The sequence below is a fragment of the Pseudophryne corroboree genome, chromosome 4 (genome assembly GCF_028390025.1).
Source record: "Pseudophryne corroboree isolate aPseCor3 chromosome 4, aPseCor3.hap2, whole genome shotgun sequence".
NCBI classification, from domain to species: Eukaryota; Metazoa; Chordata; class Amphibia; order Anura; family Myobatrachidae; genus Pseudophryne; species Pseudophryne corroboree.
This window is the reverse complement of record NC_086447.1, coordinates 477,818,358-477,834,735: the sequence shown is the minus strand read 5'-3', so window position 1 is coordinate 477,834,735 and position 16,378 is coordinate 477,818,358. Positions and strand designations below refer to the sequence as shown.

Genomic DNA, 16,378 nt, shown 5'->3' with positions numbered 1-16,378 from the left:
CGGACACTGCTCCCCCCCTAAATCCCTCGTTGCAGGGAGGCTGTTGCCAGCAGCCTCCCACTTAAACAATAAAAACTCTAAAAAATTACTTTTAGTAAGGAAACTCTGGAGAGCTCCCATAGCTGTGACCGGCTCCTCTGGGCACATTTTCTAAACTGAGTCTGGTAAGAGTGGCATAGAGGGAGGAGCCTGCCCACACTCTCAAATTCTTAAAGTGCCTGTGGCTCCTGGTGGACCCGTCTATACCTCCATGGTACTAATGTGGACTCCATCATCCTTTAGGACGTAAGAGAAAATAACAAACTTAAAAAAATAAATGCAGAAAACTCTGCAGGAGCTTCCAGAGATGTGACCAGCCCCTCCTCTAAACTGAGTCTGGTAGGAGGGGCATAGAGGGAGGAGCCAGCACACCTAGTCAAACTTCTATAGTGCCCATGGCTCCTAGTGGACCCGTCTATACCCCATGGTACTAAATCTATCCACACTACTCCCTAGGACAGTGATGGCAAACCTTGACACTCCAGCTGTTGAACTACACATCCCAGCATGCCCTGCATCAGTTTTAGCATGGCCAAATAGCAAAACTGATGCAGGGCATGCTGGGATGTGTAGTTCAACAACAGCTGGATTGTCAAGGTTAGCCATCACTGCCCTAGGACGTAAGAGAAAAGGTTAAATTTCACGTTTTCATTAAGTATATTAAAAACGAGCATTACCCAGCAGAAATGCAGCTACTGAATCAAATTCAAAACAATTGCTAAGGCTAATCCATTAAACCAGTGGTTCCCAAACTGGGTGCCATGGCACTCTGGGATGCAGCAGGGCACTTGTTGGGGGTGCCATAGGTTAGTGCTCCATGCCCAAATAAAATTAATTATTTATGGCTCATGTGACTGGCAGCCACCAGCTCTGATTTTCTCCATCAAAAAATGTAGACAAAGAAATATCAATCCTGTGTACCACTACATAACCAAACCATGACATAATAGCACAATTTACTTAATTTCCTATTTGTTGCAGAATTTCGCAATAAGAAACTTTTGGCTTAGGGGTGTTGTGAAAAAAAAAATGCTTATACTGATTGGGAACCACTGCATCTGAATATTTATTATTCTGTATATCTACCTATACAGCATTTTACAATGCTTGCTTTATTTACGTTTTTGGTCCCTGCATTATTCAACACGTCACCTATTTTTCAAGCACACCACAAAAATGACACAACATCAACCTCTAAAGGATGAAGATCTCTCACCAATAGACCCGTATATACACGACCATTATCTTGCTTTTTGCGGTCACCTACTTTCTGCCTAGTAGAACCTCTGGTGGTTTTATGTCCTTATTCAGGTTCAACAGAAACCAACAATATTGTTGGCCTGCAATCAGGGCCGGCGATAGGGGGGGTCAAAGGGGACACCTGTACTGGGCCCCAGGGATCAGAGGGGCCCCAAGACTATGCCACTTAGTGTCCAGCAGGGATGTGAGCAGGGAATCATCATGGAGTTATTGGGGAGAGACAGACCGTGGTGTGTGTGTTGGGGGAGGAAGGAGAGATATACATATTTATATATCTGTATACTGTAAATAAATAATATGTAGATATATATATTTATTTAATAACAGTTTATTATATAGCGCAGCAAATTCCTTTGCTCTGAGGGGCCCCAGAGATATCACTGTACCGGGCCCCAAGATGTCTGTTGCTGGCCCTGCCTGCAATACAACAGCAGCAGGACAATTTTTAAAACAGTAAATAAATTAAAAAGTACAAATTCATTTTATATTTTCATTAATTGCAAAGTGGTCAATCAGCAACTCAACCACAGCAATACCAAGCATGGCTTTCTAATAAGCAACTGTATAGAACATGCATAAGCGCATCTTAAACCTAATCCGCAATATCCACATGTAACAGAGTTAACTACTAATAAATGCATTTTTTAAGTTTTACCATATACTAGAATTTATATTAGAAAGTGAAAATCCAAAACATTAAATTAACCCTTAACTCATTTATTATAGCATCCTATTCTGCTAACAAGTGTAAGGCAATTTTGTCGACCTAAAAAGCATGCCTTTAAAAGCTGTACTACAAAGTCATAAAAATATATCTGTTCACGCGAGCCTCTCATGTGCAGACTAAGACAGGGAAAGGTTAATCACTAAACCATGTCTTTACATGTTGCATGCAAAGTGTAGACTTGACATGTTGTTGATTTGTTAAAGTTGGGAGTGTTTATCACCACAATTCCCTGCAAGGATCTCAGCCCCCATCAGAAGCTTTGTGGGTGGGACCCCTCCCCCACAGTAGTTGCTACTATGCGAGTTCTGAGAAAATATGGTAACGTTCATTATGCTCAAAAACAAAAGCTAGCATGATATGAAATGGAAATAGTACCTCTTTATTTCACATGGCATCAACAAAGGTCAGTATTTATTTTTTGCTTGTTTCATCTGTGTATTTTTAATTACATGCAAGCGCTTACTATATATATATATATATATATATATATATATATATATATATATATATATATATATATATATATATATATATATATATATATATAGAGAGAGAGATATATATATATATATATATATATAGATAGATAGATAGATAGATAGATAGATAGATAGACAGACATACACACACAGGTTGAGTATCCCTTATCCAAAATCACACATTTTTTGTTCCCCTACTGAGATAATGACACATATTCATGTATATTATGTATCTATATATACACACACAATATATAAAAATATATGTCATTATCTCAGTAGGAAACCCAAAAATGTAGGAAAGCGGATATGGGATATAGATATGGGATATAGATATATATATATATATATATATATATATATATATATATATATATATATATATATATATATATATATATATATATAGGAATACACCAACAGGAAATCGCACATTTATAGTATTTTATGCAATATTTGTATGTGGCCCAAACTTATTAAAATGGGTACATTAAATACATGTAGTTCAACATTTATTGTACAAATATTATGCATCAGGCACAAGACTGCCCAATATATTGACAATGTCATATTACAAATGAGACATCTTAACCATATTTGTTTCCAGAGAGAGGTAGAGGGGAAGGAGGGGATTTTTGACATCTGATTCATCCTATAATTCACCTTCAACCCTATCTGTGACTCAGTGAAGGGAAGTCACATGACCAGAACAGAACGGGAGAGGACTGTTTTCTTTCCTCTGTGAGGGGATGCCTTTCTGCAGGAGAAACAAAAGCTTGGTATTAGCTGTCCAGGGCCATTTATGGGTGGGGTTTGCATGCCAAAAAAGCTGTAATGAGCTGAGGTTAATCTTAATGGGGGCCTCACTTTAACCTCCTGAATGCATCAAAAATGTGAAAACTGCCATCACCTCCCCCACCAGGTTTCCTGCCACAGTAGTATTCACAATGACAATATTTTAATGCTAGAACTTCTCCACAATGCAAAAGTCATCACTGAATATCACAATGCATAATATTTATTGCATTTAACAAACAAATCTGGTGTGTATTTTATAGGATATATAAAAGTTTTAAGCTACACAGCTAATAAACAAACAATTGTCCAACAACTGCAGTGATAGGTGGCCCCTGTGCTCTATGATTCTCCAGTGTATCTTGTTTGGGACTATAGATAAAGTACACTCCAGATAAAAAATATATATTACATGCAGAACCCCTTGCAATTATTAGCATAAATATTGTCAAGCACTAGATATTAAAACAGTAAATAAAAACTAGATATAAAAATAGGTAATTTATAAATAAAAAAATAAAATTAATAAAAAAAAAAAAAAAAACACTCAAAGCACCCAGAAAAGGAAAAAATAAATTGCAATCCAACAAGAGTATAGGATGCTCAGATCTGCTACACAGCAATGTTTCTATTTCTGGTCCTAAGGAACTGATCACAACTGGAGTATAATAAATGTATGGAGGTAAGGATCCTGTAGACAAAATATGGTTTTAAATGTACCTAAGGAAGTGGTAAGCAAAGAACAACTATGACCCTCACTTCCCCAGTTTGATCAAGAGAGAGTCTGCAACCTGAGTCAAAGGGTACAAATTCCTCCCATTCAAAGCATCTTCAATGGAGTGGGGGAAGGAAAGTTAACCAGTTTGCTGCTGAAGAGAAAGGAACACATAGGTTTCTCCAAAAATAGAGGAAATATCTTTGTGATCAGTTGAGGACAATCAATGGAATAACAGATGTTTCTATTTGTATTACGTCAGTACATTATCTGAATGAATATAAGAAGTTACGTGATGCATGTAGCTATCGTTTCCCAATCACCTACATTTTTCTGCTGCAAAATTCAAAATAAATACCCAGAACTTAATTGGGAAAATAAAAAAGACAAGTTAATGGGCAAAGACTGAAGTACAATTTAATTTGACGAATTACCAAGGTGATGCAGTATAATGGAAGAAATGTTCAATTTCTCTTTTATTGTGAGCATCTAATACAAAATGTAAGTGATTCTAGTATTTACAATATGCACAAATAAATTTGTTCAGACAGAACATGTACAGATATAAATGAAAGTACGGTCTGTAAGCCTAGGTTCACCACTATACGAGCATTGATACATTGGTTAATGAAAGAAAATTAGGCTATTCTTAGGCAAGAATGTGTTTTCTACATTTAACACACAAAAATAAATCCATAAACCGTTATTATGGAAATGGACAAAGCTTATAAAACCTGTTAGACCAATAGTCAATGCACAACTTTATAGCTATCGATAAAATCTAGGAAAACAAGGGTGTCAGTATTTTATTTTTCAAAGAATCCGTTCTATTTATATAGAAAATATTTGATTTAAAAAGGCACAAATAATGTAACTGATATTATAGCTATGAAAAATGTTGTGAATTCATTTTTTTTAGTAGACTAACAATTCATTGCTCAAAATCTAATTATAAAATTACAGCTTTATAAAATTGAGCGTTTCTGGTCTTAATATATAAATTTGGAGCATAAGATCCAATAATGTAACTTCTGATTGTTGACCTAAAAGAGAGCAAACCATTTAAATTTAAAAAGTTCCATGGGGACATGTATTACTATTTTTTTCCAAAGTAAATTTAAAATAAGAAAAAAAAAAAGGGAGGACAAAATACAAAAGGTAAAAAGGGTCATTCTAATATATTTTAAAAAACAGTATGGAGGAGGTATTAAATATGTAGAGTACTGCAGCAGTAGAAGGTACATGCAGTCTTAGGTTTATTATTAGGATTGAAAAGTCTAATTGTGCATCACAGAAGCGGATATAATACCAATAAAAAAAAATATATATTATATATACATTTAACAAGGATCATATACAAGTTTCTTCATTCCAGAAATAAATTATTATTATTGTGTCTTGATTTCTCAGCATGACAACCCCCCCCCCCCCCCCCTTACCCAGCCAAAAGAAACAGGGAGGAATACACAAGCATGATTAAAAACCTTATTTCAAATTGGTTTGCAGATAGACAATTTCCTAGTTAATAAGGGGCAATGCAATCTTTCAGGACAAAGACAAATCCGGAAAAACAATAAAATGTATGCTTTATTCTGTTTAAACTAACATTAACACCATAAAAACTGTAATAATGTTGAGTTTTTACGTGCAGAGATATTTAGCACTACCACCCTTTATGTAAACAAACCAATCATGTCACATGGAAACAATGTAATGAAACCAACTAAAACAATTAAATGTCAACAGACCTTAGGAGTGGATTGAACACATGTTTTCCTATACCATGTAAAAATCTTTGCTCAAACATTCTCTCTCATAGTGGGATAGTGTATTATCCAAGACATTTACTTAGTGTTAATGAAGCATTTATAACATACATTATCAATAATTCACTGCAATGAAGATGATTGACATTAATGTAAACTTATATTTCCCCCACTGCATATTCATTTCTACGGTTATCAGCCATTTTATCCTCAGAAATCGACCCCCCCCCCCCAGTAAATTCCAAAGATGTACAGAAGGAAAAGGCTTACAGGTTTATCCTAATATCTCTACTCCTGATAAACTACCGATATCAGACAAACCCTACAATATCAACCAAGATTTGAAGTTTAAAGTTACTTTAATGCTTACAGCTACATGATTTGCCATATGTTCTGTTTTGGAGTATAAGGTCTGTCAGCAGCCACATTCATGTAATCGCAAGTAATAACAAAGCATTCATAAATACACAATTATAGAATTTGCATTAATGCTTTACTATACACAAACAGTGGCCATTACACCAGCATTATTCAAAATAACTTTACACTGACATAATATTGCTATTGGTTGCATTTTGTATAATGCCATGATTTACAATGGATCGCTATTTTACATAAAAATACAATTCGGTTAAAGAGAAAAAGAAAAACCACACAATTTGTAATGAAAATTGCATCCACATCAAATCTAAAATATTGCATGGGGGTAAAAAAAAAAAAAAAAACACAGCATAATAGCAGCAAACGTACAAATTACACAAAGTGCAATAGAACATAGTGATAGCACATTACGCAATGATGTGTTATAGGTGTAGCAACTCAGTGGGCTGAGCCTGGCTTCCCACTGGAAGATGCAAATCTGTATTCCAAAAGTCACAGAAGAAGTGAATAACTGATACATGGCACACAGTATTTTTAAAGTAACCGAATACATTCTGTCACATAACTCGGTTAAGAAATATTTACCACCTTTAAAGGCGACATTAAACAATTCCTTAAGACTGAGATTCCTAAATACAGTTCTCAATGCATCCCACTGGCCCAGTATTTAAGTATATCCATGCTTGACCACAGATGATTTAATTAGGACCTCAGTTAACGATCTGTGCTGAGCCATGGATATACTTAAAAGCTGGACCGTTGGTGCTACATGGTACAATGGTATCATCAAAGAGTACTATAAATTATATATATATATATATATATATATATATATATATATATATATATATATATATATACATACACACACACACACACACACACAATATATATATATATATATATACATACATATGTATACACATATATATATACACACACACACACACTTTTTATTTTATTTTTTTATTATAATACTCTTTGATGAGACCATTGTACCATGTACATATACACACACCAACTGCTTTTACTTGATATATAAATGAATTAAAAGACCAAGCTCCATTGTGAACTGCTAAAAAAAAAAGCTATACATAAGAGGAGTGCAAAATAGTGTCAATAAAATGCTACATATACATCAAATACAAGTATTTCATATCAGAATATTTTGTCATTCTTTGAAATATACTTAAGTGTGGTATATCCGTTTAACAAATGTCCATTTTTAGATTCATCCATAATTTACACCCCCTAAAAAATAAGTTTATAAATATACAATTACACAAAGCTTTTTTTCTTTATTTTATTCATCTGTAAAATACATTTATGGGGTCGTAAAAAGCTATTTAACGACCTAAGGGAGGTTCAAATGAAAAGGGGGACTAGGTGACTGATAGTAATCAGATATGACAAAGATTTAGGCAACTAGATTCCAAGGAGGGGAAAAAGAAAAAACAATTACACACACTACCAAGCTATAGGCTGGTTTATGTTATGTGACTAGTAGGAAGCAAAACAAAAACCCAAAGAATAAGAAGACTAAAGGGAAACCCTTCCATAAAAATAAACACCCATGTATTTGATGAAAAAGAGAAACGTGAGTGCTGGGCCTTGGGGCAGGATATCCAGCATAGAGCAGAGATGTCCCCTCGTGAACCATCAAGCTCCGTGTCACCAGAGCTTTGTTTCTTTCGGGCTGAGCCATGGCCCCAATCAAAGCAACCACAGGAGCATATAAAAAGGAAAGTATAGGAGGGGCAAGGGGACACCAGTTCCATTCATTAAGCAAAATAAAATGAATCATTTTACAAGAAAACAAATATATAAATAATTAGGTTTGCAGCACATTACTATTACAAAGAGAAAAGAGAAGACCATGCCTACAAATGAAGTATCCACCTAAAAAGCTCCAAACGTGCTGGAAGACATGTTGTAACATTATAGCATACCCTTTGAATGATTGTACCAATACCAATCAATATGCAATCTAAAATGTAATTGTAGCGGGCAGGATGCTATGAAATTACGCTAATCAGAAACAACCACCCTGTTATCCTGCAATGCACAACGCATGTATAGGATCGGCAAATCAGATTTCCAGTAACTTATTATAAAGCGTTTTTGCACATATTATAAAGGCCCATAAACACTGGGTGATTTTGAGCTGAAAGCAGCTCACTTTTGGTGTGTTGAGCTGCTTTCAGTGTGTATGCACAAGCGATGCCCGCTTCATCGCTGGCGGCCGCCGTTCATCTACTGGTATTACAAGTAGATGAACGGCAGGGTGAGTGGCTTTCCATAGCGTCCTGTTACGGCAAGCCGTTCACAGCTGACATCGCTGGGCAGGGGGGAAAAGCACTCAGTGTGTATGCACCTTAAGTCTGCATGTGAAACACAAAAATTATTGCTATACCTAGTGTCTGTTCCTAATGTGCACCTTTGGGTGACAATCCAATTGCAAAACTATTACAGCTGGATATTAGTCTGCGTTGCCAATTGTAGTACCAGCAATTTTACACAAAAATGGAAGAAAAGTACAAATCACACATTAGAAAAGTATAACCATGAAGTGCCTCTGGCCACATGATGTTTTGACTTCAGTGCCCTTAAAGAGGCAGGGCTAAAGGTGTGTACATACGGTGAGATCCTTGCTATGCCCAATTTTCACTTGTGATTTCCCTTGAGCTCCCCAGAGCCCAGCACCACCGATTTTGACTAACGTTTCTTGAGATATGGGCTATGTGTGCTTACAATTTTGGCTTATGTGAGATTTTGGCTTATGTGAGAGGTCATTGACATGTGAGATGAACTAGATAGTACACCGATCTAGCAAGGATTGACTTGCCTGCACAGTCTATCTTTTCTTGCGATGCCGACCTGGCGGGACCGCGCATCGGGATCGCAAGGTGTCTTTCACCTTGCGATCGGCACTAACTTTTCTTGCGATTTTGACTATATAGTCAAAATCGAAAGAAAATATCTCACCGTGTGTACACACCCTAAGACTCCCATGAGATGTCCTGCTGTTCACAACCAGAATACAGGCAACATGGCTCTTTTATAATGTAGCTATTAACTTTATAATTGTTTGCCCCTTGTATTTTGGCAGCTGTTCTGTTAGGACTTTATAAATATCAAGATCAAACCAAGAAGATGTATGCAGTCACCCAGTGTTGTCGATCTTATTTGAAAAGGATTGTGTAGCTAATAGTGAAACAAAGGTTGAGCTACACGTGATGTTAACTGGCTAATTACATCAATTTAAGGTACAGTGGTTAAAGCAAATCTAATATGAACTATAAAGTAATGATTATCTTTTACCAACCCAATAAAAACATTTTTTGAAGTCAGAAATATCTACACACAAACAGATCAGGGCCAACATAGAGGTGAAATGATTAGCTTGCTGCCTCACAGAACTGTGGTCCCAAGTTCAATTCCCACCAACATAGCACTGTATGTGTGGAGTTTGCATGTTATCCCCATGTTTGCATGGGTTTCCTCCAGCTTTCCCCCTCAAAATCATACTAGTAGGTTAGTGTCTAACTGTAAACCATAGTGTATATGTACTTGTGGTAGGGAACTTAGATTGTTAACGCTACTTGGGCAGGGACTAAGGATGGTATTTATCAAAGCTCTACGAGAGATAAAGAACCAACCAATCAGCTCCTGTAATTTTTCAAATACAGCCCGTAAAATGTAAGACAGATGCTGGTTGGATAGTACTTTATCGCTCACAATTTAACTCTCTCCAGGCTTTGATATAACCACCCCTCCCCCCCCCCACAAAATAAATATCTATAAAGCAATGCTAACTTGGTGTGCACCATACGAATGAGACATACTGTAGGTATCTGGCTCAGTGATTTAATTTAGCTAACAGAGGATAAGCAACAGTGGAAAAACGGGCAATGAAAATATACCTGTCACAGTTCAGCAAATAAAAGAACAAATAATCTATCTACTTGGAACTGAAAGGGTCAATGTGGGTGGCTTGTCCATCTCTTAATGGGTGGTTATCAAACAGGAGGAGGAAGAGGGGCGACTTACTTGGTGTACGAAAACATCTACCGGGTTCTCCAAGGGACTTCCCTCTCGGCTGGTCATAGAGATGAAACCGAATCCCATCCGCACATTGAACCATTTGCAGTGGCCTGCACCACGCAGGACCTCTGTGTCCTCCTCCTCCTCCTCTGGCAACTTCCCCTGCTCCTCTCCGCCACCTTTGTCAGACCCTCCTGGGTAAGAGATAAAAAGAAAATATAGTAAATAAGAATTTACTCACCGGTAATTCTATTTCTCGTAGTCCGTAGTGGATGCTGGGAACTCCGTAAGGACCATGGGGAATAGCGGGCTCCGAAGGAGGCTGGGCACTCTAGAAAGATTTATGACTACCTGGTGTGCACTGGCTCCTCCCACCATGACCCTCCTCCAAGCCTCAGTTAGGACACTGTGCCCGGACGAGCAGACATAATAAGGAAGGATTTAGAATCCCGGGTAAGACTCTTACCAGCCACACCAATCACACCGTACAACTCGTGATACTATATCCAGTTTGACAGTATGAAAACAACTGAGCCTCTCAACAGATGGCTCAACAATAATCCTTTAGTTAACAATAACTATTTACAAGTATTGCAGACAATCCGCACTTGGGATGGGCGCCCAGCATCCACTACGGACTACGAGAAATAGAATTACCGGTGAGTAAATTCTTATTTTCTCTAACGTCCTAGTGGATGCTGGGAACTCCGTAAGGACCATGGGGATTATACCAAAGCTCCCAAACGGGCGGGAGAGTGCGGATGACTCTGTAGCACCGAATGAGAGAACTCCAGGTCCTCCTCAGCCAGGGTATCAAATTTGTAGAATTTTGCAAACGTGTTTGCCCCTGACCAAGTAGCTGCTCGGCAAAGTTGTAAAGCCGAGACCCCTCGGGCAGCCGCCCAAGATGAGCCCACCTTCCTTGTGGAATGGGCATTTACAGATTTTAGCTGTGGTATGCCTGCCACAGAATGTGCAAGCTGAATTGTACTACAAATCCAGCGAGCAATAGACTGCTTAGAAGCAGGAGCACCCAGCTTGTTGGGTGCATACAGGATAAACAGCGAGTCAGAATTTCTGACTCCAGCCGTCCTGGAAACATATTTTCAGGGCCCTGACAACGTCTAGCAACTTGGAGTCCTCCAATTCACTAGTAGCCGCCGGCACCACAATAGGCTGGTTCAGGTGAAACGCTGACACCACCTTAGGGAGAAATTGGGGACGAGTCCTCAATTCTGCCCTATCCATATGGAAAATCAGATAAGGGCTTTTACATGATAAAGCCGCCAATTCTGACACTCGCCTGGCTGAAGCCAAGGCCAATAACATGACCACTTTCCACGTGAGATATTTTAGATCCACGGTTTTTAGTGGCTCAAACCAAAGTGATTTTAAGAAAACTCAACACCACGTTGAGATTCCAAGGTGCCACAGGGGGCACAAACGGGGGCTGAATATGCAGCACTCCTTTCACAATGTCTGACTTCAGGTACTGAAGCTAATTCTTTTTGAAAGAAAATCGACAGAGCCGAGATCTGTACTTTAATGGAGCCTAGACTTAGGCCCATATTCACTCCTGCTTGCAGGAAATGTAGAAATCGACCTAGTGGAAATTCCTCTGTTGGGGCCTTTTTGGCCTCGCACCATGCAACATATTTCCGCCACATGCGGTGATAATGCTTTGCCGTAACATCTTTCCTGGCTTTAATAAGCGCAGGAATGACTTCTTCCGGAATACCCTTTTCCTTCAGGATCCGGCGCTCAATCGCCATGCCGTCAAACGCAGCCGCAGTAAGTCTTGGAACAGACAGGGCCCCTGCTGAAGCAGGTCCTGTCTGAGCGGCAGAGGCCATGGGTCCTCTGATATCATTTCCTGAAGTTCCGGGTACCAAGCCCTTCTTGGCCAATCCGGACCCACGAGTATCGTTCTTACTCCTCGCCATCTTATTATTCTCAGTACCTTTGGTATGAGAGGCAGAGTAGGGAACACATAAACCGACTGGTACACCCAGGGTGTCAGTAGAGCGTCCACAGCTATCGCCTGAGGGTCCCTTGACCTGGCGCAATATCTCTTTAGCTTTTTGTTGAGGCGGGACGCCATCATGTCCACCTGTGGCCTTTCCCAACGGTTTACCAACAGCAGGAAGACTTCTGGATGAAGTCCCCACTCTCCCGGGTGTAGGTCGTGTCTGCTGAGGAAGTCTGCTTCCCAGTTGTCCACTCCCGGAATGAACACTGCTGACAGTGCTAGTACGTGATTTTCCGCCCATCGGAGAATCCTTGTGGCTTCTGCCATTGCCATCCTGCTTCTTGTGCCGCCCTGTCGGGTCACATGGGCGACTGCCGTGATGTTGTCTGACTGTATCAGTACCGGCTGGTTTTGAAGCAGGGGTCTTGCCTGACTTAGGGCATTGTAAATGGCCCTCAGTTCCAGAATTTATATGTAGGGAAGTCTCCTGACTTGACCATAGGCCCTGGAAGTTTCTTCCCTGTGTGACTGCTCCCCAGCCTTGAAGGCTGGTATCCGTGGTCACCAGGACCCAGTCCTGTATGCCGAAACTGCGGCCCTCTAGAAGATGAGCACCCTGCATCCACCACAGTAGAGACACCCTGGTCCTTGGAGACAGGGTTATCATTTGATGCATTTGAAGATGCGATCCCGACCACTTATCTAAGAGGTCTCACTGGAAGGTCCTCGCATGGAACCTGCCGAATGGAATTGCTTCGTATGAAGCCACCATTTTTCCCAGGACTCGTGTGCAACTATGCACCGATACCCTTTTTGGTTTTAGGAGGTCTCTGACTAGAGATGACAGCTCCTTGGCTTTCTCCTGCGGGAGAAACCCTTTTTTTCTGTTCTGTGTCCAAAATCATCCCCAGGAACAGTAAGCGAGTGGAAGGAACCAGCTGTGACTTTGGAATGTTCAGAATCCAGCCATGCTGTTGTAGCACCTCCTGAGATAGTGCTACTCCGACCAGTAACTGCTCCCTGGACCTTGCCTTTATAAGGAGATCGTCCAAGTATGGGATTAATAAAAACTCCCTTTTATCATCATTTCTGCCATTACCTTGGTAAACACCCTCGGTGCCGTGGACAGTCCAAACGGTAGTGTCTGGAATTGGTAATGGCAATCTTGTACCACAATCTGAGGTACTCCTGGTGAGGAAGGTAAATAAGGACATGCAGGTAAGCATCCTTGATGTCCAGGGATACCATGTAATCCCCCTCGTCCAGGCTTGCAATAACCGCCCTGAGCGATTCCATCTTGAACTTTGTTATGTAAGTGTTCAAGGATTTCCATTTTAAAATGGGTCTCACCGAACCGGCTGGTTTCGGTACCACAAACAGTGTGGAATAGTAACCCCGTCCTTGTTGAAGTAGGGGCACCTTGACTATCACCTGCTGGGAATACAGCTTGTGAATTGCCTCTAGCACAGCCTCCCTGCCTGAGGGAGTTGTCGGCAAGGCAGATTTGAGTAAACGGCGGGGGGGGGGAAGACGCCTCGACTTCCAGCTTGTACCCCTGAGATACTACTTGAAGGATCCAGGGATCCACCTGTGAGCGAGCCCACTGATCGCTGAAATTTGAGGCGGCCCCCCACCGTACCTGGCTACGCCTGTGGAGCCCCCGCGTCATGCGGTGGACTCAGAGGAAGCAGGGGAAGAATTTTGATTCTGGGAACTGGCTGCTGGTGCAGCTTTTTCCCTCTTCCCTCGTTTGACCCGCCTGCTTTTTTGAAGGCGAAAGGACTGTACCTGATAATACAGTGCTTTTCTTAGGCTGTGAGGAAACCTGAGGTAAAATATTTTCATCCCAGCTGTTGCTGTGGATACGAGGTCCCAGAGATCATCCCCAACCGATTCCTCACCCTTATAAGGCTCTATGCGCCTTTTAAAGTCAGCATCACCTGTCCAGTGTCGGGTCTCCAATACCCTCCTGACAGAATGGACATTGCAATAATTCAGGATGCCAGCCGGTAAAATATTCCTCTGTGCATCCCTCATATATAAGACGACGTCTTATGTTCGCAAAATAGTATCCCTGTTTGAAAGGGGTACAGACCACGCTGCAGCAGTCTGCAGGTCTCAGTCTAGTACCTGAGTGTGTAATTACAGACTTCAGGATAGCCTCCTGCTATTTATCAGCAGGTACCTTCAAAGTGGCCGTATCCTAAGACGGCAGTGCCACCTTGACAAACGTGTGAGCGCCTTATCCACCCTAGGGGATATCTCCCAGCGTAACTTATCCTCTGGCGGGAAAGGGTACGCCATCAGTAACTTGTTAGAAATTACCAGTTTCTTATCGGGGAAACCCACGCTTTTTCACACTTCATTCACTCATTTGATGGGGGAACAAAACACTGCCTGCTTTTTCTCCCCACACATAAAACCCTTTGTTTTTAGTGGTACTTGGGTTAATGTCAGAAATGTGTAACACATTTTATATTGCCGGGATCATGTAACGGATGTTCCTAGTGGATTGTGTATATGTCTCAACCTCGTCGACACTGGAGGCAGACTCCGTGTCGACATTGTCTGCCATCTGAGGGAGCGCTGATGGCCTTTGAGACGTCTGGGCAGGCGCGGGCTGAGAAGCCGGCTGTCCCATAGCGGTTACGTCATCCAGCCTTTTATGTAAGGAGTTGACACTGTCGGTTAATGCCTTCCACCTATCCATCCACTCTGGTGTCGGCCCACAGGGGCGACATCTCATTTATCGGCATCTGCTCCGCCTCCACATAAGTCTCCTCATCAAACATGTCGACACAGCCGTACCGACACACCGCGCACACACAAGGAATGCTCCAATGAGGACAGGACCCACAAAAGCCCTTTGGGGGGACAGAGTGAGAGTATGCCAGCACACACCAGAGCGCTATATAATGCAGGGACTAACTGAGTTATGTCCCCTATAGCTGCTTTTATATAATTTATACTGCGCCTAAATTTAGTGCCCCCCCTCTCTGTTTTAACCCTGTTCTGTAGTGTAGACTGCAGGGGAGAGCCAGGGAGCTTCCCTCCAACGGAGCTGTGAGGGAAAGATGGCGCCAGTGTGCTGAGGAGATAGGTTCCGCCCCTTTTTTCGCGGACTTTTCTCCCGCATTTTTATGGAATCTGGCAGGGGTTAATATACATCCATATAGCCCTGGGGGTTATATGTGATGTATTTTTGCCAGCCAAGGTGTTTATATTGCTGCTCAGGGCACCCCCCCCCCCCCAGCGCCCTGCACCCTCAGTGACCGGAGTGTGTGGTGTGCATGAGGAGCAATGGCGCACAGCTGCAGTGCTGTGCGCTACCTTGGTGAAGACTGATGTCTTCTGCCGCCGTTTTTCCGGACCTCTTCTTGCTTCTGGCTCTGTAAGGGGGACGGCGGCGCGGCTCCGGGACCGAACACCAAGGACTGGGCCTGCGGTCGATCCCTCTGGAGCTAATGGTGTCCAGTAGCCTAAGAAGCCCAATCCGGCTGCAAGCAGGCGAGTTCGCTTCTTCTCCCCTTAGTCCCTCGCTGCAGTGAGCCTGTTGCCAGCAGGTCTCACTGAAAATAAAAAACCTAAAACTATACTTTCTTTCTAAGGGCTCAGGAGAGCCCCTAGTGTGCATCCAACCTCGGCCGGGCACGAAATCTAACTGAGGCTTGGAGGAGGGTCATGGTGGGAGGAGCCAGTGCACACCAGGTAGTCATAAATCTTTCTAGAGTGCCCAGCCTCCTTCGGAGCCCGCTATTCCCCATGGTCCTTACGGAGTTCCCAGCATCCACTAGGACGTTAGAGAAATAGGAAATAAGAGCAGCTATTAGGCAGCATGGAGCGAGCAGCAGTGTGCCTGCAGCATGCTCTGCACCCTTGTCTGTGCGCTGCACGCATCCCATCGCCCTGGCGGTCTATAGCCGGTTTATAAATAAACACGTGCTCACAACGCACGGACTGCACGTAATCGGCACTGTGTCTCTCCATCCACTATTAGCAGAAAGGTAAATGGACGCACTAGTCTTCACAGCGTTTGTGCAAGGCACCGTAGGGAAAGTGAAGCAAGGTCTGGGGACTAATACACAACAACTTATTATTGCACATGGGGGGTAATTCCAAGTTGATCGCAGTAGGAAATTTTTTAGCAGTTGGGCAAAACCATGTGCACTGCAGTGGGGGGGGGGGGAGATATAACATTTGCCG

The 16,378-nt window shown here is 41.6% G+C and overlaps 1 protein-coding gene across 1 annotated transcript in view; it reads right to left on the bottom strand.

The window, feature by feature from the left end:
* Positions 1–16,378, bottom strand: part of LIN28B (lin-28 homolog B) — a 239,243-nt gene that overhangs the window by 174,187 nt on the left and 48,678 nt on the right. Inside the window, exon 3 of the mRNA XM_063917047.1 lies at positions 10,213–10,400. Coding sequence (XP_063773117.1) covers positions 10,213–10,400 — 188 coding nt within the window. The remainder of the gene's footprint in view (positions 1–10,212; positions 10,401–16,378) is intronic.